Source organism: Barbus barbus (genome assembly GCF_936440315.1).
Source record: "Barbus barbus genome assembly, chromosome: 47".
Classification (NCBI taxonomy): Eukaryota; Metazoa; Chordata; class Actinopteri; order Cypriniformes; family Cyprinidae; genus Barbus; species Barbus barbus.
In genome coordinates this window covers 20,907,794-20,932,196 of record NC_136725.1, presented here as the reverse complement: position 1 = coordinate 20,932,196, position 24,403 = coordinate 20,907,794, and the positions used below count along the sequence as shown (strand labels likewise).

General features: G+C 33.4%; 2 protein-coding genes across 6 annotated transcripts; one reads left to right on the top strand and one right to left on the bottom strand.

Annotated features, from left to right (window-relative positions):
- Window positions 1-1,386: 1,386 nt before the first annotated feature.
- Window positions 1,387-11,529, bottom strand: LOC306865665 (N-acetylglucosamine-6-sulfatase-like). Of its 2 annotated transcripts, XM_079410408.1 has the most exons (14): window positions 11,318-11,529; window positions 10,383-10,542; window positions 9,107-9,166; window positions 8,818-9,021; window positions 7,778-7,843; window positions 7,376-7,474; window positions 5,843-6,010; window positions 4,817-4,899; window positions 4,621-4,739; window positions 4,443-4,546; window positions 4,257-4,358; window positions 3,078-3,188; window positions 2,713-2,820; window positions 1,387-2,639 (listed from the first exon to the last, which is right to left on the bottom strand). In XM_079410408.1, exons 2-14 carry the CDS (start codon window positions 10,512-10,514, stop codon window positions 2,490-2,492), a joined length of 1,506 nt encoding a protein of 501 aa, XP_079266534.1. In that variant the 5' UTR covers window positions 10,515-10,542; window positions 11,318-11,529; the 3' UTR covers window positions 1,387-2,489. The 2 variants fall into 2 exon arrangements, with proteins under 2 accessions (XP_079266534.1, XP_079266533.1); XM_079410407.1 differs by lacking the exon at window positions 11,318-11,529 and having other exon boundaries at window positions 10,383-10,603.
- A 109-nt stretch (window positions 11,530-11,638) lies between these two features.
- Window positions 11,639-17,717, top strand: LOC306865922 (DNA-directed DNA/RNA polymerase mu-like). 4 transcript variants are annotated; one of them, XM_079410778.1, is made up of 11 exons: window positions 11,639-12,414; window positions 12,509-12,686; window positions 12,758-12,856; window positions 12,931-13,101; window positions 13,180-13,251; window positions 13,380-13,500; window positions 14,502-14,634; window positions 15,128-15,230; window positions 15,351-15,656; window positions 17,082-17,165; window positions 17,352-17,717. In XM_079410778.1, exons 1-11 carry the CDS (start codon window positions 12,242-12,244, stop codon window positions 17,436-17,438), a joined length of 1,527 nt encoding a protein of 508 aa, XP_079266904.1. In that variant the 5' UTR covers window positions 11,639-12,241; the 3' UTR covers window positions 17,439-17,717. The 4 variants fall into 4 exon arrangements, with proteins under 4 accessions (XP_079266904.1, XP_079266902.1, XP_079266903.1 ...); XM_079410776.1 differs by having other exon boundaries at window positions 16,992-17,165; XM_079410777.1 differs by having other exon boundaries at window positions 15,128-15,275; window positions 17,352-17,707.
- Window positions 17,718-24,403: the final 6,686 nt, after the last annotated feature.

Here is a 24,403-nt window from a genome sequence, read left to right as displayed (position 1 = left end):
ACAGAAGTCAAAGGAGTTTCCAAATCCTTCCACCTCAACATTATACATTTTATGGCTGCTAGAAGAGCTATTCTTACAAACTTCAGATTAACCCCCTTTTGTTCTTCAAGTAGTGAAGTGTCCCCAAGTAAGATAAGTCTGGGTTCCCTGGGTACATTAGTACCAACAACTATAGCAATGATCTCCAAGAGCCCTTTCCAGTAGTCCTCTAGATCAGGGCAAGACCACAGCATGTAAGAGAGTCCCTCTGTCCACTTCACATCTAGGACAAAGCTCAGAGCATGTACTTTTAAAGGTATTTAATCTGATTGGTGTATAAACTCTGTATTACATTAAATTTAATTAGTTTATGACAGCTATTAAAAGACAAAGTCTGAGCTTTCGCCTATATCATTTCCCACTCATCATCAGTAAATAAATACTCCAGGTCTTTTTCCCATTTAGATTTAGCATTGCAAACAGCACCAGTCATCGCCTGGAGTAACTTGCCATAGATAAATGTCTTCCTCCAGACTCCAGACCTTGATTTCCAAATGAAAAGCAAAATTTGAAAAGAGGACTTTGGACCACCGAGCAACAGTCCAGTTCTTTTTCTACTTAGCCCAGGTTCTGACGTTGTCTCTGGGTCAGAAGTGGCTTGGGAGCCCTTTTCCTGAAGACGTGGTGACTCTTGATGCACTGACTCCAGCTTCAGTCCACTCCTTGTGAAGCTCTCCCAAGTGTTTGAATCAGCTTTGCTTGACAGTATTCTCAAGCTTGCGGTCATCCCTGTTGCTTGTGCACCTTTTCCTACCCACTTTCTTCCTTCCAGTCAACTTTGCATTTAATATGCTTTGATACAGCACTCTGTGAACAGCCACCCCTTTCAGTAATGACCCTCTGTGACTTACCCTCTTTGTGGAGGGCGTCAGTGTTCGTCTTCTGGACCATTGCAAAGTCAGCAGTCTTCCCCATTATTGTGGTTTCAAAGAATAAGAGATACCTGGAATTTATACTGTAGGGATGGTCATTTAATGAAACTCAAATATAAATATTAGAATATATTGAGATACTGAATTTTGACTTCCATCAGCTGTAAGCTCTAATCATCAAAATTAAAACAAAAAAACTTTTGAAATGTCTTACGTTATGTAAAATATGAAATTTTTTCACGATATTCGAATTTTTGGAGATGTACCTGTAGTTACCAGTAACGAAGAAAATGCCTGATTGATTCAATTAAGTATTTAACATAAGCGACAAACACAAATACATATAATTCCATTTACAAAAAGTTAAAAAAATGCCCTGGAAATAAATCCCAGGGGGAAAATATTGCTCCTTAATGGAAAAATAAATGAATGACCTGCAGTTTTTTTTTTTTCATCACTCAAGAAGCAGCGAATTATGTATTTAGCATTTTTATTTTCAACTTGTGTATTTTATAAATTGACTTGACAAGGATTAAAATCACTTTGATTCTTTAATTTAGTCACCAGTAAATATTACTTTATATTAAGAATATTATGCATATTCCATAAAGTTCATCATGCTCAGTTTCTAGATGACTTTCAATCAGAATCATTCATTAAAATAAATATTAAAAACATTTAGAAAGAAAACTATTTGTATCAAGTGGATGCTGCAAAGTAAGTTTAATTCTTTCATAAATTTATTGATTATTCAAAATTTGTATCATACAAAAGGCACAAACACTGCTTTATTGCAAAAAGGCACAATCATATTTTAGGTTAAAATCAAAGTTGGCAAAATTCCCTTAAATATCAGACCTTTCCCTTTATCGTGTTAAAATAACATCAGAACAGGATTTCCACGGTGGCACATGAGCATTTTCAATTATGGATACAGGTATATAGATAAGGTTTAATTCACAGTATCAATAAATCAAAATAAAACACCCATGCATAAAGGTCAAACAGAAAAAAAAAAACCTCTTAAAATGCAAAAGATGAATGTTTTGATGGTAGTATATTTAGCCAAACAAGACAAGATTTGGTTTAAACATTCATTTATCCTAAAAGTGCTGAAGAAATCTTTGCTGTAGGAAAGTAAGGCAAGCCTGACGACGAGTAATCCTCCAGGTGAACTGGTTCAAGCCCTTAGAAACGGTGTTCATGTAGCTGTATGACAGCATTTGAACTAGAATCACGCTGTAGATACATTCACATTTAAAGGAGGGAAGTGCATGTGACTTCCCAGATCAGAATTAAAGGGAGACGTCATGCCAAATATTACATTTCTGTAAATACTTACTCATCCAAACCTGTAGGACTTTCTCTCTTGCACCAAAATGCAAATCCATCCACTTTCATTGTACGGTAAAAAGAAGAAAGTAAGGGTTGAGTAAATACTGCCAGGACATGAACTGTCTCTTAAAGAATTTCAGGAGAGATCTGTGCAGGTGAACGCCCTGATACGACTTCACATTACCCAACTTGGCGTTCGCTGCTAGAGCAGGGCTGGGGTCCGGCCCGCCCACGGGCACAGTTTTATTTGATGTTTCGACAGCTGTCACCCGTGCAGGACTGCAGCTTGATCAGCCGTTGGTTCATGATCTGCAGAAGCGAAGGATCGACCTTCTTCACGATGTTCTCCAGCTGATGGGGATCTGACGTCAGGTTGTACACCTCTACGAACGACTGCAGGAGATAACAGGGGAAATTCACTGAGGTTCAGCTTAACCACAACGGCCCACCTGACTGACATGCTCACCTCGTTGTCTGCGAACTCGCAGTACTGCAGGTTTGCATCCTTCAGAGTTCTGACGCAGGCGTACGTGTTGTTGAAGGCGTCTTCACATACACAGTCTGGGAAGCATTCCTAGAAGTAAGAGAAAACGTCACTTGGTATTACAAGAAATCAGGAGAGGTTGATGGGAAAATGCATCATGCCATAGAATAAGCATTTTTGCTTCTACAAGGAACCTTTCTTAAAAGAACAATTAGTTTTTAGTGTGAAGAACATTTTTCCACTATGCAATGGAAAAGTTCTGTTGATTTTAAAGGTTGTTCATGGAATAATGGCAATAAAGCAGCTTTGTTTTGAGGAGTGTAGTACGTGATTCCTGAAGCACTTACAGCTAGTCCAGGGCCGAGTTTAGGGCAGCTGGGATCTTCAGAGTCATGTCCCTCACCGGTGTACTCAACCAAGAAGAAGGGCCGTTCGGTGCCGTTACGCAACGATGGTGCCTACATGAGAACAGTCGAAGAGATAAAACACTGAGAAGACTCTCTTTCATTATGACATTATTAGACAATCATCATTGTGAGAATATTCGTTCATGGAACTTTAATTATTCTCATTAATGTAATGCAAAAAAACCTATGAAAATGGTATTGCTCGGATACAATTTTTCTTGAAAAACAAATTAGCATAAAAACTAGACGCAGAAAATATTACTCTATATTATTATAGTATGTATAGTTGCATATATTGTAAAGTGCTTAATTTTCGCAATGCATAAAAAGCTTAATGGTCCTAAACATGCTTTATTTTTTTCCTTTTTAGAAAATATCTTTTTGCTCTGTTGATTTGGCCTGGAAATATGACGTGGACATGCTTCTGACAGGTTTTGTGAGAAACATACACTACTGTTTAAGGGGTTGGTCAGATTTTTTTTAATGTTTTTTCTCTTATGCTCTGGAGGTGAGCACCAAGGCTGCATTTATTTAATCAGAAATACCGTAAAAACAGTAATATTGTGAAATATTATTACAATTTAATATAACTGGTTTCTATTGTAATATATCATAAAATATAATTGATTTCTGTGATGTAAAGCTGAATTTTCAGCATCATTACTCCAGTCTTCAGTGTCACATGATCCTTCAGAAATCCTTCTAATATACTGATGTGCTGCTCAAGAAACATTTCTGATTATTCTTATCAGTGTTAAAAACACATGAGATGCCTAATATTTTTGTGGAAACAACAATACATTTTTCAATGAGCAGAAAGAACAGCATTTATTTGAAACGGAGATCTTCTGTTTACATTATACATGTCTTTACTTTGACTTTTGATCAATTTAATGCATCCTTGATTAATAAAAGTATTAATTTCTTTCACCAAAAAAAAAAAATACATTTTTTTAGATAATTTTCAAAAGTGTGTATGATATAATGCTACATTGAGATGCATATTTTAGTGAAAAATGCATAAAAACAGTTGAAATGGCATATAAATTGACAGTAGAAAAATATAAACAAATAAGAATATAAATACACGTGTACTGAAACAGGAAGTGAAACACTCACCATCTGTGGCAGGAAAGACTGTCCGTCCATGTTGACGGTGGAGAGATTTACTCCTGCGATGTCCAGGATAGTCATAGACAGATCTATATTCAGCACTGGAGACTAGCGGACAGTTAAACAGAATTTTTACATATAATAATATATTTATAGACACTGTTCAATAAATCTGTAATTCTTTTATCTAACCTGAAGTGTTTGTTTAGGTTTGATTCCTGGACCCCGAACTAAGAGAGGGATGCGAATATCAAACTCGTACAGCTGTCTCTTGTCAATGGGCAATGAGAACTGGCCTGAAATTGATTTAAAAATATGTCAAAGTCAAGAGGACAACAGGTCAATAAAACTGTGGAGACTGAGGACGCACCGGTGTGATAGCCGTGATCAGACGTGTAGAAGATGTATGTGTTGCTCAACTCCTTTATTGAATCCAGTTTCTTAATCAGCTGCTCCACCATATCGTCCACTGACAGAAGCGTCTGCCACCTATCAGAGATATTACATACACATCTCAATAGAGTGATATAGTTGATAGAATGTTGTATGAATCTATATTTGCGTACCTGCTGCGGTAAGCCTTGTCGAGGTACTCAATGGAGCTGTTTGGCATTGGATTCGCAGGCTGCCGGAGTAACCAATGTTTGTCCTAAAATCAGAGAAACAGCATATTATGGTCATGCTGAGTTCAGAAAATACTTTAATTGCATCAAAATATAATTTAGCAATATGAACATGCAGACAAAAAATTAAACATTTTGGTGAAAATAACATTCATTATCAAATTGTATTTAATGCATAATATTATACATTTTTAAATATATTATTAATGCATAATATTATGAAACTAAAATTTAAAATAATAATTTTAATTATTAATATGGTGTTCATCGTTTACATTTATTAACACTCAATGGCTGGTATTTTGGCAAAATTTAAGAACAGATATAGAGCAACAAATGCACACATATACACACATATATATATATATATACACACATATATATATATATAGTATGTATATATATATATATATATGTGTGTGTGTGTGTGTGTGAGAGTGTATATATATATATATATATATATATATATATATATATATATATATATATATATATATATATTTTTTTTTTTTTTTGCAATTCCTTAACACTCACTGACTGGTAAATCTAAGAACATATTTTTACAAAACATGAGTTAAAAAAAACATGCTTTTTGATCTATTTTACAAATAAAATAAGATACAACAATCACCATCAATGATATTTTAAGATACAAAATTTTAAATTAAAGGTCTTTATCTGTTCTGAGATATTGTGAGAAAAAAGTCTGCTGATAGATGCTAACTGATGCTTATATAACATTGCACAGATCTATATTAAATTATATAAAAATTATTAATAACATTTCCATAAATATTATTCAAAAATTATTTTATATACTTTTTTTGGACATTACATTAGATTTGGTTTCTTGAAGTGTAAAATGTTGAGTAAAGCCAATCTTGTTAAATCCAACCAAATTCATCGGTTACAGCTGCAGTACTTCCTCAATGTGTCAGATGTCATTACGGATGAAACTGAAAGCTGAACCTTTCCAGGCACGTTGAAGCTGCCGTTTCGTGGTGCTTTGATGTCGCTGAAGGACTGCTGATACTGAGGGGCAGCCGTCCATGGCGAATGAGGAGATGGCGGACACAACATCATGAAGAACGGGTGACTGGGGCTCCGCTCCTCCAGGAAATGTAGCGAGCGGTTCAACTAGAAATCAACAAATATTTGATTTCAGATTTTAACCACCAGTTTTTCATGCAAGGTATATTTTTAAAAACTTCACGCAAACAAACTGGATTGTCTGGTGTGTCATGCAGGATCACATTTTAATACCATATAGACTGTAAGAATTGAAAAACATGGCTCAAATAAATAGATTTTTCTTTTGCTGGCCGTAAGATGCCACTTGGTTTAAATTTTATTTAATGCAATGACATTCATATTTTTCAGTAAAAAATATAAATATTTGCATGCTCCAGATGCACTGTTTCAGCGACCCTTTTCTTAGAGTAAACATAAAAACTAAAAATCTTGAACTTTTTTATTTCAATTAGTTGCCAAACAAGAATGTCTTTTAAAATTAATTTTCATCTAGTGTAACTTGATATACTAAAACAACAAAATTGAAATAAAATTAATAAAAACTATACATACATATAGTCTACATAATATAATTTTTTTAACATATTAAAAAACGAATAAATGACAAAAACATGCAATACAATCACAAAACTTAATATTTAATTTTTTTATTAAATTAATATACTAATTTATACTAAACTAATATAAAATGCAATAAATAAAAATATAAAGTAAATTAATTTTAAAAAAATTAAAAACTAAAAATGAATTATCTAAAAAAATTAAAATGGTCCAAAAAATAAATAAATAAATAAATAAAAATCTATAATAGTATCTCAATGATACTAAAATAACAGTGCTACACACGGCCCAGACTGTGGAAAACCACTGTTGTGAGAGGAGTTTAATTTAGGACTAGAGTTCATCTGTTTCTGGGACACCTGCCCTTAGTTAAATAAGAACAGAGCAACGGTCAGTGACGGCAAGATTCCAGCCCAGGTTTTAGTGTCAGATAAGCAATAAAACAATGTTGCAGGCCGTATCAAGCAGTCCAGTCATGCGTCTCACAGAAGTCACATGACTCACTGCAGCGTAGACAGGCGCATTCAGAGTCACACAGAATGAAACTATGTGGCTTCTGAGTCAGTCATGAGGCAAACAGCTTGTGTCTTGTTCTAAAACAGACAATGGCAGTATTACTTGGTAACTACTTTGTGTTAACTGACACATTTTCAATGTCAAACAAGTTTAGCAAGTGATGAAGCAATTCATAGGCTGTCACATTTAGCAGGAAGTAAATAGCGACTGTTTACGCCTCTAAAAATTAATATTTGATTTAATATGACATGACATGCTCCAACTGGAAGTCAAATGACTCTATTTATGTTTCTAATACACATTCCTAGTCTTATTGTGAACTATTTATCAGGGAAACTTATTCAAAATCCTGTTTTAATGTTGACTCTACACTTAAAAGCATTAAACACTTACAACCAGGTCTGTGAGATAGTCCTTCTCATAGCTGTCTCCATGTTTTTCCTCTTTTCCATTCACAGACAGTGTGTAATTGTAATATTTAGAGTTTCCCACCTGTGGAGACACAAATAAAACCAAAAGATCATACAACAAAATGAAATATTTGCTTTAAAACTATCAGTAAAAGGGAAATTAAATGGTTAAAAACCAGATCTGCTTTTGCAGTGCAAGCTGTAATGAGATCGCATCACATGACCATATTAAACCATGCATTGTGCATGAATGCTTGTCTATAGGTGACTGACACTGTCGGATAGGGGAAGTATAGAACATATTGCAGCACACACAGCATTTTCCCCGCTGATCTGAATGCTAAAGGGAAGTAGTCTTGGAATGATCCGTCCGTTCATGACTTACCAGTGCGTGCCATTGGTCCCAGCCAGGAGGCACATGACCCACACCGCCTGCATCCTTACTTCCATACTGAGGACACAGAGAGGGATTCATGTAGAACTGGAAGAATCTCATGAAACCAGTCAAGAACAAGAGTCATATTTCATCTCTAATAATATAGATATTTTTTAGAGTTTAGAAAATTAAAAAAAAATGACGAAATGAAGGCTATTTTATGGGGGGGGGGGGTGCATTGTGAAATGTTTAAATGAAAATGAAGTACATTTAATTCCAACAATAATGCAAAAATTATATTTAATATGTTAATTATATTATATATATATATATATATATATATATATATATATACACAAACAGATTTATTTTATTTTTTAATTGCAAAGTATCTACATGTGATAGCATTTGTTGTACTACTGCTGACTGAAATAAATTGTATTTTACTATTTATTTAATAATAATCATAATGTGAGTTTGAGCTTAATAATCATGAAAATAAAGTCACATTACAAAAATCAAACTTAATGCTAAAAAGAGGCAAAGTTTTCTTTGTGTTTTTTTGAAATACACTTTTGGGGTGAAATATGACCTGGACATGTTTTAGCGTACAACTGAAGATTTTGTGCATTGCAACATTATTTTTTTTATTACAATTAAGTACATCATCTTCTTCAGCTGTTGTCATTACTATAATGCAAAAATATTATAATAAAAAAAAATATTGTATAATTCACACAAATATGCAACCTTAAAAATATTTAAGTAATATAAATACTTTAAATAATATATTTTTTTATTTAGTTTTCTTGAATTTGAGGCAACCAGGGAAATAACTGAAAACGAACATAAACATTAGCAGTATTTCAAACTTCTCAAACCCATAAGAATGTTGTTGGCTTAGAACACTTTTAATATTTAAAAGATTGCAAATATTTAAGCACGTTGTGCAGAGCTTCTGATATCATTGCAGGCAAATTTCAAAGAACGAGCACCATGTAAATAGGCCAGTGATAGTGTATAGAGCACCAAACGGGTCAAAAGCAGACCTGATTCAGGTATTTCCCGCCGTAGAAGGTCTGGTAGCGCATCTTATTGAGGTAAAGCGGAAAGGCGAAGGGCTCGGCCTCCTTCTGCCACGTCGTGCTGCTGCAGTTGCCAGAGATGGAGTTATTTCGGACCAAATGATTGTGTGGATATTTACCAGTGAGGATGCTGCTGCGGCTGGGACAGCACAGAGGGGTGGCAGTGAACTAAACACAACAGGAGAGGAGAAACTTGTGATATTTGATCATATCCATTAAAAAAAAAGTCTTTGGATCATGACTGAGCACTCACAGCATTGGAGAAAGTCACACCAGCATCACCGATCAGTGCTTTGGTCTTCTTCATGGGCGTCTGTGAATAAAAAAAGATTCTATGAGATGGCTATAGTGTCAATATGATGCATCACCTGTAACACCAAAAGTGTCAACAGGATGTATGATTTCACACACTAACTTTAGCCGAATGACTTGTTCCTGGATTTGATTCTTAAAACAACAGCAGCTTCAATATGACTTTAACATGGGACTGGTTTAACCTATCATCACAACATTATTTTCATGATGCTTAAGTACATTTTTATTTCAGTCAGCTCTAGTACAATCAATGCTGCGATTTATAAATACTTTTAAATTAAAATAATGCATTTTAATATATTTAACAAATTAATATTTTTTGCATTATATGCTTAATTTTTGTGAATAAATTTAAAATGTAAAATCTTAAAACAGCAACAAAAAAAAAACAATTTCTTAATTTTGTTCTGTTTGAAGTGAATGAGGCGTCTACACACATGCTACATATTTGCACAACATTTCTATGAACAGAGTGCTAACTAATATATATGCAGAAAAATCAATGCAAAATTGCCTATGCTATAATGTATAAATACTGTTGCATTTAACTAAACATATATCTAAAATAATTTAATAAATTTTTGCAGTATCAGAATGAGAATTGGGAAATAAAATGTACACAAAATGTCACAATTTAAAGAAAAAAATCCTATAATATTCATCAATAAAATATGTCTTAATTTTGTTCCGTTTGCATCTGAGGTGATATTATATATATATATATATATATATATATATATATATATATATATATATATATATATATATATATATATACACACACACACATACAGAGTACTAATGTTTTTTGTTTGTTTGTTTTTTGTACATACACCAAGCTGGTACCAAGTTCATTTGAGTATTGTCTTAATAAAAAGTTATATTGTTTTAAAATTATTTATATATGAAACAATCAGCGCAAAATAAGCTGAAAATTGCTTTCATGAACAATATGACACTAATTCATTAAGGAAAAACAGCTTACTAACCACCTATTTTTTTTTTTATTTTATTTTTTTTTTATGTTTACCAAGGTAGTACCATGGTGTTTTTGTAAGTTCACTGAAGTACTATGTATTATGGTGCATAAATTTCAGTGCCATCGTGTTACCATCTAAAACCACAGTTACCAGCAAGTCAGTTGTGAAGAAGTGATACTGTCATGGTGCACGACAATTAAAAAAAGCATTTGAAGTCTAATTTTGTTCACTTACCATTCCCCCCATCTCCACATCCTGGTCGTCGGTGAGAATGAGGATGATGTTGCTCAGTTTGGCGCATTGTGAACACCTGAGCGTGCAGGTGAGGACAAACACACAAGTGAACAGGACGCGCGCGCTCGCCATGAGGCCAAAACCAGACCAAACCCGCAACCTGGAGAACCGGTGTGAAGCAGACGAGGGTTATGAGTGGCGAACAGCAGCACACACACAGTGGGATGAACTGAGAAAGTTTGAGGAAGTGAGACACTCAGTGGGTCATATGACTACAACCTGATCTAACAGCTGATGCATGCACAGTTCATAATGAAGCAACAACATAATAAATGCTGTTTTCTCCCTCCACAAAGGTTGCATCTGTTAAACCATGTTCTGGGCCGTTTTTTCAATGTTTTAAATAACTGTTTCATTAATTATTATTTTATTTTTATTAATATTTTGCAAGTAACATTTTTAGTTTGAAAACATACTTTAAGGTACAAATATATTTGGATTTTAACGATGTGTTTAACAAGCAACCTATTGCGAGGGATTGAAAGTATCAAACAAACATAAGATATATAAACCAACAAGATAAAATAAATGAAGATAAAGAACAATAACAAATATATAAAATCTAAATAATGAAATACATAGATAATAATAGCAAATAAAAAAAAAACTATTTGTTTACTTTCTGATCAATAATCTTATTTAAAATCTGGTATGTTTTAACTGCTTTTTTGTTTCTTTTTAAATTGCACAGTGAATCAGCAAAACATTTTAATTATTATTTATCGCACTGACAGCAAAAATCTTCCACAATGGGCCGACATCTATATTTAATTTAAAAATGGCAAATTTAAGTTACATGTCAGACGAAAATTATATATTTCTATAATTTTCGTTTATTCACGTATGCATAAATTAATAAAGAGAAATATAGACACCTCAGATTACTGCCAGATTAACAAAATAAAGGTTTATCAAACCACGTGCGTTTCACTGCAAGGTCACATCCCCTCCCTTTCACGTGATTATATGTTATTGTTAATATAAATGCATTTGAAGATCAAGAAAATCTGCCCTTTCGTATAATTTTATTTTTTATTATATAACTACAGTGAGTTATGTTATTGTGGCAACAGATGTAAGTCATATGCACCCAGTCGGAACATTTTATGGGTGCACTTTCTCAACGTGTGCATCACCCAAAATAGATCCCCCTGGATACAATTCTATGAGACATGAGGTCCGGCTTCCGAGAGGTGGCGCCTGTGGCCCATAAACTCGCGTTTGATTCACATTCAAATGTGAAGATGCTTTACGTGTTATTACAGCGCTATTATAGTTACAATATATTAATCAATATCCTTGATCCCTTGCTATATAATTCGAATCTTCCAGAACAATTTTATAAGTGATTTTAGAATTCATTTCCTGTTTTTCACAAACGGCTATGATTGGTCCGTCAGATATATATACGGCTGTGATTGGTCCGTTAGATATATACACAGCTGTGATTGGTCTATCTTCACCAGCGCTGAGAAAAGTAACACGTTATAACACCGCTACTTGATCAGGACAACTTTTAATTTAATTATTATACTCATGAGATTAATTTCTTTATAGCTGTTTCATTTAAAAACAACCAGCGGAGAGCTGAAACAGAATAATTATTTTATATACCCACTGCGACCAATTAGATGCGCGCGCTTGTTTCACGACAACTTCTGTTCTATTTAATGTTTTATTTCCGTGTTTTCGCTCAGTCTGGTGGAAGAGCAGATATAAACACAGAGGGTCTGATCTCATCTGCTCTGTGGTGCTAGATGAGGCGATGAAGGTTATGATTTTAGTGTTTGCTCTAGATTATGATCCCATTAAAACGCAGGAAAGTCTCTCTAGCTGTAAACCAACAGAATGACAGCTGTACATTTCCCCATGTTTCTATATTCATCTTGGAGAGGAAGATGGGAACATCTAGAAGAGCATTTCTTACACGACTAGGACGGAGCAAAGGCTTTCTTATTAAAGAAAGCTACAGGTACGAACCCTCAGCACTTTACTATGATATTACCACAGTATTGTTTTGTAGGGGTGCAACTTTTGGACTATTCCTGTTTGTTTTACTCTTACAGTTCCTCCATCACACATGTTGTGTCAGAAAACAACAGTGGAGATGAAGTCCAGGCTTGGCTGGACAACCAAACTGGACGAGACACCTCCAGTTCTGGCCATTTGTTGGACATCAGGTGGTTTACGGAGAGCATGGAGGCTGGACATCCTGTTATAGTTCAGGACAGACACATATTACAGGTATAAGGACACATTTATGGACACATTACTTTTAAAAGAGCCATTTAACTAAGTATGCAGATGTGTTGCAGGTCAGCCCGAAACCCAACGGAGACCCCACAGCAATGCTGATGAAAAGTTATGCCTGTCAAAGACGAACGCCTTTAAAACACCACAATTCATTTCTTACAGTGAGTTATTTATTGTCTCTTTCTAATAATGTGTCTGAAGAGTTTGCTGAACAGTTTGACGCTCTGTCCTGCAGGAGGCTCTTGAAATCTTGGCTCAGAATGCCGAATATAATGATAATGAAGGACGGAGCGTGGCGTTCAGACGGGCAGCATCAGTCCTAAAGGCGCTTCCCTGTCGTGTGAGGAGCATGGAGGATCTGAGGTGTTTGCCCTGCCTGGGTGACCATTCACAGAGAGTTATAAAAGTAATCAAGCTCCCTTATCGTCTCAAAAATCCATATTATCTAGATACATCTGTTAATAAGGCTGTTTCACCTTTTTAGGAGATTTTAGAAGATGGATCATCAAGAGAAGTAGAGTCAACAAGACAATCAGAGCAATATCAGGCCATGAAGGTAAAGATGGGTAGTAGTCATACTATATTCTGTTTTTGCAGAAAGAACTGTGAATGCAGTGTAAATGATATGCCTGATTGGTCAGCTTTAGTGTGTGAATTATGAAGTCATATCTTCGCTTTCTGCAGGCACTAACTGGTATTTTCGGGGTGGGTGTGCGGACGGCAGATCGCTGGTTTAGAGAGGGTTTGCGATCTCCAGACGATTTGATTCGCACAGGACAACAGTTGAACCGTGCACAGCAAGCAGGTACTGCATTGCACTGTTGAACATTATTATTTAGTTATTTATAATTATATTCATAAATGAAAAAAATTTGATTCATCATTGAATGTAGATATATATGTATATATATATATATATTTTAGTGCTGTCAAACAATTAATCATGATCCAAAATAAAAGTTTGTTTGAATAATATGTGTGTGTTCTGTGTATATTTATTATGTATATATAAATACACACATACAGTATACATTTAGAAAATATTTACATGTTTACATGTCTATATTTATATTTATATAATTTATATTATAAATATATTTAATATATAACAATAAAATGTTTTTCTGAAATATATACATGCATGCGTGTATTTATTTATTTATTTATATATATATATATATATATATATATATATATATATACATACACACACACACACACACACACAATAAATATACACAGTACACATACATATATTATGTAAACAAAAACTTTTATTTTTGGATGCGATTAATCGCGATTAATCATTTGACAGCAGTAATATATATATATATATATATATGTATGTGACCCTGGAGCAAAAAAGCAGTCTGAAGTCGCTGGGGTATATTTGTAGCAATAGCCAACAATACATTGTATGGCCCAAAAAATTATTGATTTTTCTTTTATGCCAAAAATAATTAGTATATTAAGTAAAGATCATGATCCATGAAGATATTTTGTAAATTTCTTACCGTAAATATATCAAAACTTCAATTTTGATTAGTAATATGCATTGCTAAGAACTTTAAAGGCAATTTTCTCAAAATTAGATTTTTTTTTGCATCCTCAGATTCCTGATTTTCAAATAGTTGTATCTCGGCCAAATATTGTCCGATCCTAACAAACTATACATCAATGGAAAGATTATTTATTCAGCTTTCGGGTGCTGTATAAATATCAATTTCGAAAAACTGACACTTAAGACTGGTTTTGTGGTCCAAGGTCATGTGTGTGTGTGTATATATATATGACCTCTGACCTCAGGAGTCCAGTATTACGATGACCTCCAGAAACCCATCACTAAGGTGGAGGCTGATGTCATCAGTGATATTGTTGAGAAAGCTGTGCACGCTGTGCTGCCGGGAGCAGAGATCCAGCTCATGGGAGGCTTCAGGAGGTCTGTGTGCTAATGATGCGCGGCTCTTACTTTAATACTGTAGCTTCAAAGCAGTTTTGAGCATTCATGTGCATTTTAGGTCAAATCAGATTCGTTTGTATAGTGCTTTTCACTATACGTATTGATTAACAGCATCTTTACAGAAAATACTGATGTTGATGTTTCAAATTTTTTAATATTTTCATGTCTTATTGTAGCATTTAGAACTGGATAATAATACAGTTTACATTCTGTGTTTGATATAAACAATCAAAAATGTGAGAATTGCTTTAGATTGCTTATCGTTAGTATACTGCATGTATGCAAATAAGGTTGGATATATTTCCAACTTTATAAATAGAGCCGTACAATAATACGATTTACATTTTGCAACTGTATAAACAATCAAACACTCATGATTTGCTATACTGTATATATTGAATACATTGTATGCATGTGAGTGAAGTTGAATATGTATGTATTTGAATATCTTTATTTGCTATATATATTTTAGGGGGAAGGAAGTCGGTCATGATGTGGACTTTCTCATAACGCACCCAGAGGAAGGAAAAGAGGAAAGACTGATGCCTAAAATCACAAACTGGCTGGAAGAGCAGGTGTTCGTGAAGTTCTGTGAATACTTGCATGATCAAATCCACCCAGTATGGCTGTTTGCTGATGACATTTTAAAGTGAGTTTTTATGTTGAATGACAAAGTGGCATGTATTCTTCATCAGGGTTTGCTGCTGTATCAGAAGACGACCAGAAACTCTTATCTGGAAAAAATGGACGGTCCAGCTCGGGCGTCTAGTAACATGGATCGCTTTGAGAGATGCTTTTCCATATTTAAACTTCAGAAATCTGCTGTGAGCTCCAAATCAAATTCCACTGCTTCTGCTGAGGATGTCGGTACAGGACGTGAAAGTGAAAGACCCGGTGAGCATCATGCAGAAGCGTCAGGCTGGAGAGCTGTACGGGTCGATCTGGTGGTCAGTCCATACTGTCAGTTTGCCTTCGCCACTCTCGGATGGACCGGGTCAAAGGTGTGTCAAATCATCCAAACGGCACTGCTTTTTATTTCTATTTTTGGTTTTAGTTTAATTTTTTGGGGGTTTTGATTTAAATGAACACTTTTAGAAGTAATTTTTAAGTACTTCATTCAGTCATTTTCGTAGTAGTCAGATCACAGATAATTGGTTGAAAAATAACGAGAAAAAATATTTTTATTTTCTACCAATTTTGTTGTAAATAATTTATTAATGTCTGATTCTTAACCTTTGATTAATTTAATTGGTGTTTGATTTGATAAATATTTTTCTATTGATTAATAAATATTATAAATGTTTTCATAAATTCAGAAATATTTTAATGAAAAAACTTACTATATATATATAGTGCTGGGCAATGATTAATCGCATCCAAAAAAGTTTTTATGTACATAATATATGTGTGTGTACTGTGTATATTTATTATGTATATATACATACACCCACATGCATGTATATGCTTAAGACAAATAGGATATGTTTATATATAAAATATATTTATATATAAATTATATGAATATTATTATATACATGTAAATATTTTCTAAATGTATACTGTATGTGTGTGTCTTCTTTATATAAATGACATAATACTTTTAAATTTTAATATTTAAAAAAAAATATATTACATAATGTGCACCGTACACGCACACAATTATGTACACAAAAACTTTTATTTTGGATGCGATTAATTGAGATTAATTGTTGCCCAGCATATGTGTGTGTGTATATATGTGTGTGTGTATGCATGTATATATGTGTGTGTGTGTATATATATATATATATATATATATATATATATATATATATGTGTGTGTATATATATATATATATATATATATATATATATATATATATATATATATATATATATATATATATATTTATTTATTAGTTTTTGTTTCTTTAATATTTTTTTTTTCATTTATTTTCTTGTCAAGTACTTTTAGTCAGATCACTGGTTATTAATGATGATTTTTAAAGATTTTATGAAAATTTATTTTTTATACTTTGTGTGTGTTTCATAAATTTATAACAATTTTTATCATCTTTTGATATAATAGATTTTGAGTCAGTTGTGAGTAATTGATTTGATTGAAATATTTTTATGGACAAAAATAGTAAAAAATATTTTTTCCCCCCCCAATAATTAGAAAAATGTTTTCATGAAACAAATTTTGATTTATTTATATATGTTTGTAATGATTTGTATTTTAATATACATATATTTCTTTTTTTATATTTTCATATACTATATTTTCTGAAAGTGTAGTTTTAATTTTACTGTGTGTTGTTGTTGTTCAAATTTGAGTTGATTGTTTCCTGCATCAGTGTGATCGTCTGAAGTCACACCTGACTGCATGCGGCGGCAGTGTTTTGAGGTCAGTTCCGTTCACTGGTGATGTGCTGTTTGTTCTGCAGCTGTTTGAGAGGGAGTTGAGACGGTGGGCGGGGCAAGAGAAGCACATGTCCTTGAGCAGTCACGCCCTCTACGACAGAAAACAGGTGAACCGCACTAAAAATACATCATACCTTACCGTATTTGTGTAATAGGATCTATAAAACACCATTTGGCCTATATATAATATAATATATAGGTTTTATATGTCGTTATTAAACGTTTAATTGTAAAATCCTGCTAGAATAGCTACATTTACATCTCTCTCTCTCTCTCTGTGTGAAACTGTACAGAATCTGTATCTCAGAGCAAAGACGGAAGAGGAGATTTTTGCCTACCTCGGTCTGGAGTTTATTCCTCCATCTGAGCGAAATGCCTGAATCACTACTAATGTGCCAGTGCTTCCATCGCCGAGCCTTATATTTTAGCTCCCAGTTATGATCAGATCACATTTCATATGTGAAGGTTTATGATGGAAAATGACTGCAAATGTTTAGCAAACATCTAATAATTTAATCAATATGGTGTTTTTCACCATATGCATAACATGTGGTTCTTTGTAAATAATGTGTAGTATATGTTCATAAGATATTGTTTGAACATTGTCTTATTTTATACTTTGTAATTAAAGATTATTTAATTAAAACTCAAAAAATGTCTCTTTTGATCATCTTTGTCTTTGGATAATTGACCATAGGTGGTTTTTATGTGATATACTGCAATGGCACGTACTGGTTTTGACTTGATTTAATGATCTTATCCACTGAAGCGCTTGTCTCAGTTATTCAACAGATAAATGTTCTACTGATATTTGTAGAGATGCCTTATTTCTTATGGAGGCTCGAGAGCGTATTTGATGCATATGTAGACGTTATTGCATATATGCAGGATGTATTTGTGGTTAGATGATGCTTGACATTATTCTAACGTCCTTTTTGTGCACCTGTTTCATTTTGACCCACTTTTCCCAACATCCTAACATCTATACATGCTCACTGTATATTATAAATGCTTTCTTCTTGAGTGCTGCATGAGGAAGACCACATAACTGAAGAAAATAATCACATGGACATTTTTATCTAGAATTGCAATCTACTTAGAGCCTACTTAACATAGGAACACATACAGAATTTCTTTATGATGTTAAGAACTATTACATATAGTTATATATGTGAAACCTTAATAACTACACCTCTTTTAAAAATTAATCTCTTCCTTCTCTCAGTACGTAGTAGAAATGTTTATATAAAAAAAAAATACATGTTTTATTACGGTTTAAAAGTTATATAGGAGACCTCTTTTAGAAACATTTAAAAATCTCACCATCCCTAAACTATAGGACAGCAGTGTATCTGTATATTTCTATACTGATTGAAACTGAGAGAGGAAATGTAGCTGTTTTACAGCTAATGGCGGTATAGTTGGGAGCCTGTCTCCAGTATGTAAACAGACGTCTCTGTCTCTGCAGGAGATCTTTCAGGTATGATCTCAGCTCTGTGTGTCTCCTTTCTTTCAGTGTTAACAGCAGCACTGTTTATTTAGCCTTTACAAAAGAAGCAGCTGTGCCATGATTGCATGCATTTATATACTATGGAGAAATGCACATGGGTACAGAAAAAAAGGTAAATAAGAAAAAGTTTATAGAATAAAAAAAATCAATCATTTGCTCATTTGCAAACAACAAATAACCACATATTACATGGTTTATTGTTTTTAATGCAACTGGTGTGGAAACCCTATTGAAGTTGACCCTTCTGACCTGTATTTTATTCTTTCCCAACACAATTTTCCTGCTGCTATCATTTTTTGTCCAAGGTGTAGGTACATATTATTTTAAGGGTACTGCTCCAGCGACAAGCTGTTGTACCCAAAAAGGTAAAATTTTAAACCTTTTCTTAAACCTTTATTCTGTGTGATGTATTTAATTTTATACAAGCATATATATTTATATATGTAACATTAAATACATTTATATTCGGTGGACTGTATATACAGGTCTTCAATATCACTTATTATTAACTAAAACATAAAAAAATTGTTATACATACATTAACTTATAACTTATTTTAGCATGTTGCCAAAGAAACATTTATCATTTTATAAGTTTAACTTGATGCACTAAAATAACTAAAACTAAAGCTGAAATATTAAAAAACTATAGATAATAGAAAATAACAATGATGCAGAATAGAAATGACAAAAGCGCAACACAATTTCTGAAACTTTGACTAAAATGAAAACTCCCAGCTGTTACCACTTTTTTCCCAAAATATGAAACGTTACCTTTTTTTAAATTATAATTTTTTTTTTAGACGAGGTACTATGGTAATGTCACAGTAAAATAAAAACATAATGAATTAAGCCTGAAAGTTTGAATTAAAAATATTTTCTTTTAAACCACACTAATAATCACATAAATGTTTTAAAATATATATATTCTTTGTAAAAGCCTAGAGTGTATGTGCAAATATTACGGTTCATGAATATGACAATCATTCAGGTGCATTACTATCTGAAACCATCACGATCCACAGTAAGTGGTGATAGTATTAAACAGTATTTAAGGTCTCCTCTCATAGTCTTTTCATGATATTTTGCTTTGATATTCTGTCACAGAAGTCTATAATACACTAATGGATGGCGTGAAACATTATATTGTTTTATCTCCAGTTTCAGTCTCTTTAAGTGGCGGTCTTCAGGTTTGACAGGACATAAACCGCCACGTCTCATTTTATCCACCTTTAAGTTGTATTTTATGGCAGTTTGAAATAGGCAGACACCTTCTGCTAACAACATAATTGACCTCTAAATGTCATTTTAACTTCAAAGAGCCCGTCTACGTTCACACCTCGCGTCAGCCTTTACATTACACTCTTAACAGGAAAAGGAAAGGCCCAAATGCAGCGTTCCCTCCTCCCTCGTCTTTCTCTGCGAGGACGCTCCTTTCAGTCGAGTGTCCATGATCTGAGAGCATTCACAAACATGCTGATCTGGCCCCGGCTCCTCAATGATGAGTGTCGTAAGAGACGGGGTGGGTGGGTATTGGCAGTTATGCTCAATAGGGCTTAATGCCTCCTTCACACTTCCCCTCCCAGGTTCCAGGTGTGAAACAAAAGTGCTCTGAAGCGTCCCGGGACACCTCTGGCCCCAGCTGTGGAGACGGGGCTTTGGGGCTCTGATGGAGGGTCTGAGTTCCCGCCGGGATCTCAGACCGGCTTTTCTGTCCAGGCCGGTTCCTCGGGTCGTTCTTTGAGGTTGATTCCTCTGATTGGAGTCAATGAGGGATTACTGGATGTGCTGCATTCAAACTGATGGGATTAACCGGATTAGTGACTTTCATAACAAACAAAAGACAGGAGAGGCCGTATTAAAGTGATTAAACTGACACGCACATTCATAATTCAAGTGCTGATGTGACAATTGACACCTACAGAACAGTACTGCAGAAATGTAGAAATAAACACGATCTGTGCGCACAAAAACAATAGCAAGGTACTTACGATTAACAAATATTCTCAACAAATTTACAGATTAGAATTTCTGTAATTTTTTAATTATGAAATTTAGCACATTTTTATTGAATAATATATAATGAGTCGCAGGTAATTTTGGCCTAAAATATGCAATTTTAATGTTATTTAAGGATTTATTTTATTTTTAAACATATAATAATATTTTGTATTTTAGGTGATAAAATAATTTTGATTTAAAAGGAGAATGTTTAAATGAATATTTATTTCATTTTATTTTGCCAGCATATTGATATATACCAGCATATCGTTGTAAAACTAAAACCATAAGAAATGTTTTCATTGCTTGAAATAAAAAATAAAATAAAAATACGTAAACATTTTATTTTAGTAACTTGATGTATTAATAAAAAAAACTGAAAAAACTATTAAAATGAAAACAATTTTAATGTTACATTTTAATTAGTTATATTTTATAGAATATATAATAAGAATTTAGATATATAATAAGAAGACAATTAAAAAAATATATATATATATACATATATACACTGTGTGTGTGTGTGTATATATATATATATACTGTGTATTTACAGAACTCATAGTTGTTTGAAATAAAGTAAAAATTTACTTATAATAAAATATAAAAAGTAGATTTGTTGTTTTAAGTTAACTTGAAAATAACTACCACTAAATAAAAAAATATGCTAAAAACAACAAAATCACTAAAATTAAGATAAAAATGGTAAAAATATACAAACAAAAACTAATCCAAAATATTCATCATATAAGCAATATAAATATACATAAATGTGTACTTCAATATCAGCATGTTGCATGTTGTAGGGACTCAATGTAAGGTTAAACCCATCTAGAAATGCTGATTTTGTGGTGGTGTGATGCTGGCTGTGTGTTCTGCCTCCGGCCCCTGCAGCACTGAGAGAGAGACAATACATGAGCAGTCATTACAGAGCAGCAAACAGCCCTATTAGAGATGAAAGGGGCTCAATGAGGACAATCAAAGGCCGTCACCGCTGGGGGCCATTACTCTGAGAGACTGCCGTCTGTAGCGGCGCTTCAGGATCCACTCACTGAGCCCCGATCACACTAATGGAGACAGATTTGCTTAACTGCAGCCGTCATCACAAATACAAAGAGAACTAAATACTTTAAAGTTTGAGCTGAGCATCTGTTCTTAATCAATACATATAAACTCTGTATCTGCATCCCAAATCAGACTGATACAAATAAATACATAAAATGCTTTATTTTATATCTGATAGTTTTGCATTAGTTTAAAGAAATTTAAATGTTTTATTATGAGAGGAAATCATCTGCGATGCTAAATATTAAAAATAAATCAGATAAATATAAATAAAATGCAAATAAATCAATAAAACTTTTATTTATATTTAATTTCTTTTGCAGTTGTTTTAAAGAAATGTAAATTATATTTATATTTTTTATTAATTAAAAAACTCATAAATAAATAAATTACAGTCAAGAAATATGACTGGTTTTGCATTCGTTTTAAATAATTGTTTTTATATATATTTTACTAAGGGAGGATAGACCTCTGAAATCATCAATATTCCTGTTTTTGAACCATTAAAACCCTCTAAATAAATAAATAAAGTTTACATTAATAAATTATAGTTAAATAAGTAATTTATGGTTTTATGTGATTCGTTTTAAAGAAATGTAAATGTTTATGGGGGGAGTAGACTGCTAAAATGTTGCTGTTTTTAAATAATTAAAAGCCTCTAAAAAATAATTATTGTTAATAAAAAAGAATTTAGTTAGTTTTGCATTAGATTTAAAGAAATGATAATAAGAGAGGATGGACTGCTGAAATAATCTATATTGCTATTTTTTAAATAAATAAATGCCACCATATGACATATAACCTAAAAATAAATAAATACTTAAGCATCAAGCAACTCATACACTCTTAAAAGAAAGTGTAAAAGAACTGTTTTTGGCTGTAAAAGGTTCTTCCGCTACCGTATAGCTCCTGCTGTTATATTATATGTTCCTCAGATGAGTGTTTTGGATTCTGGGTTCTTTATAACTAGTTATATTGATGATTTTCTAAAAAAACAAAGCGTCTATAAGTCCGTGTATCAGCTCAGGATATCAGCTCAGGATCATTATTACAGAAGAGTCTCACTGTAATCTGTGCTTTAATGATAGTGTTAGTGAGATGAGAAGTGGACCTGCCGTCTCCAACCCCTCCCGTCTGTCATCCATAAAACCAGGCTCCTGTCTGTACTGCAGCCTGAGTCCTCTCCGCTGACACGCATATCAAAGTCAGGCCCCGCTTTATCACATATCAGGGCCCGGGGACAGCGGAAACGAGACGGGGACAGTCCCTTAACACTGAGCCTTACTGGAATATAGAAACCTACAATGCAATTACAGACAGATCAGTGACAGATAAGAGAGGAATGAGATCAGCCTGTTTGTTTGGCCTCTCGCTGAAAGAGAGAGACAGATAGAAATGAAGATATGATGAGAGAGTGTAAACAAATTACCTGCTCTTTGAACCTTTAAATGGGCCGAAGAGGGAAGAATATATACAGACTCAACTCTCTGAATGATTTTACTCTCATTACTTGGTCGTTTAAGAAGATGAATGAACAAATTATATCATTCCTCAATTTTTTTACATTATTAAATCTTTGCAAGTTATTGAAAAGGAACCACTTCCATAATTTTAACTATTCATATTTTTAATACAAATAATGTGATGTTACTATTACAGCATAAAATACTTCTAAATACTAAAATTCATATTTTCAAGCAAGAACACACACACTCACACACACACACACACACACACACACACATAGATATAGATATATACAAGGCATCATTTTGACATTTTTCATGATATTTTTCATATTTTATGGTAATGTGCTTACCATTATACGTACCCATTTTTAAAAAACAAACATACAAACAAGTATATAACAAAATTTGAATATTTTTTTTATATTGTCATTTTCAAAATAAGTGCATAAAAACAAAGAAATAAATAAGCAACCAACTCAATAACCAAACAAACTGAGTAAATGAATAAATAAATAAGAGTGAAAAACATGTTTTTTTAAAATAAATGTATAAACAAACAAAAAAGAAACAAGCAAACAACCCAAGAACCAAACAAATCAAGCAAGCATGAAACTATCCAAAACAACGAACATAAATGAAAGACTTTAACACATTTTCCAGGATCTAGTTTACAGTTGATAAATCTTCTAGTGAACCTCTGTATGCAGAAATCTCCTTCCTTGGCGCCGTCTTTCTATTATTTTTTTTCTTCAATGCACCCAAACAGGATCAAACCCTTCAGATCCTTTAGAAACAATAATGGGACAATCTGAGACTGTTTTATTTGCTCATCTGATAATCAAAAGTGTCTGGCAAGCTTTGAAATCACGTATTCTTCAATAGTGGACCTGATCAAGTTAATCTCAAGCAAGCCGCTGATAAACCAGATCAGCTATGTGTAATGATCCCGTTTGGGGGGCCAACAGATCCAAGGGCCAGCAGTTATCTCCGTCAGTAGTTGGGTCTCTGCAGACTACTGTCTCCATACTCGTGTAGTGTTTCTAAAACAGCCCATTAACCTCTACCTGCCACTTCAAAAGAGCCGCCTGCTTTGATACCAATACCCGCTGAAAAGGGCATAAACAAGAGCTGAATTACCCACGTTTGAGCCACTCACAGGAACATTAAGTGTCTATGAGAGAGACATTTTCACCAAAGGACACAACTGCAGTTTTGCTCTATTGGAATCAGAGAAACTGACTAGCAAACAAACAATAAACAAACAAACTGGTTTTTCATAAATAAAAATAGTTTAACAATCA

Bases quoted from the DNA above. Each gene is read 5' to 3' on its own strand.
- LOC306865665 (XM_079410408.1), bottom strand. From the start codon at position 10,514: ATGGCGAGCGCGCGCGTCCTGTTCACTTGTGTGTTTGTCCTCACCTGC. The intron at 6,011-7,375 runs GTAAGTGTTTAA...GTTGATTTCTAG, and splicing joins ACTATCTCACAGACCTGGTT to TTGAACCGCTCGCTACATTT. The intron at 4,359-4,442 runs GTTAGATAAAAG...ACTGTCCGCTAG, and splicing joins AACCTAAACAAACACTTCAG to TCTCCAGTGCTGAATATAGA.
- LOC306865922 (XM_079410775.1), top strand. From the start codon at position 12,242: ATGATCCCATTAAAACGCAGGAAAGTCTCTCTAGCTGTAAACCAACAG. The intron at 12,857-12,930 runs GTGAGTTATTTA...TCTGTCCTGCAG, and splicing joins ACCACAATTCATTTCTTACA to GAGGCTCTTGAAATCTTGGC. The intron at 15,276-15,350 runs GTATGGCTGTTT...ATTCTTCATCAG, and splicing joins TGCATGATCAAATCCACCCA to GGTTTGCTGCTGTATCAGAA.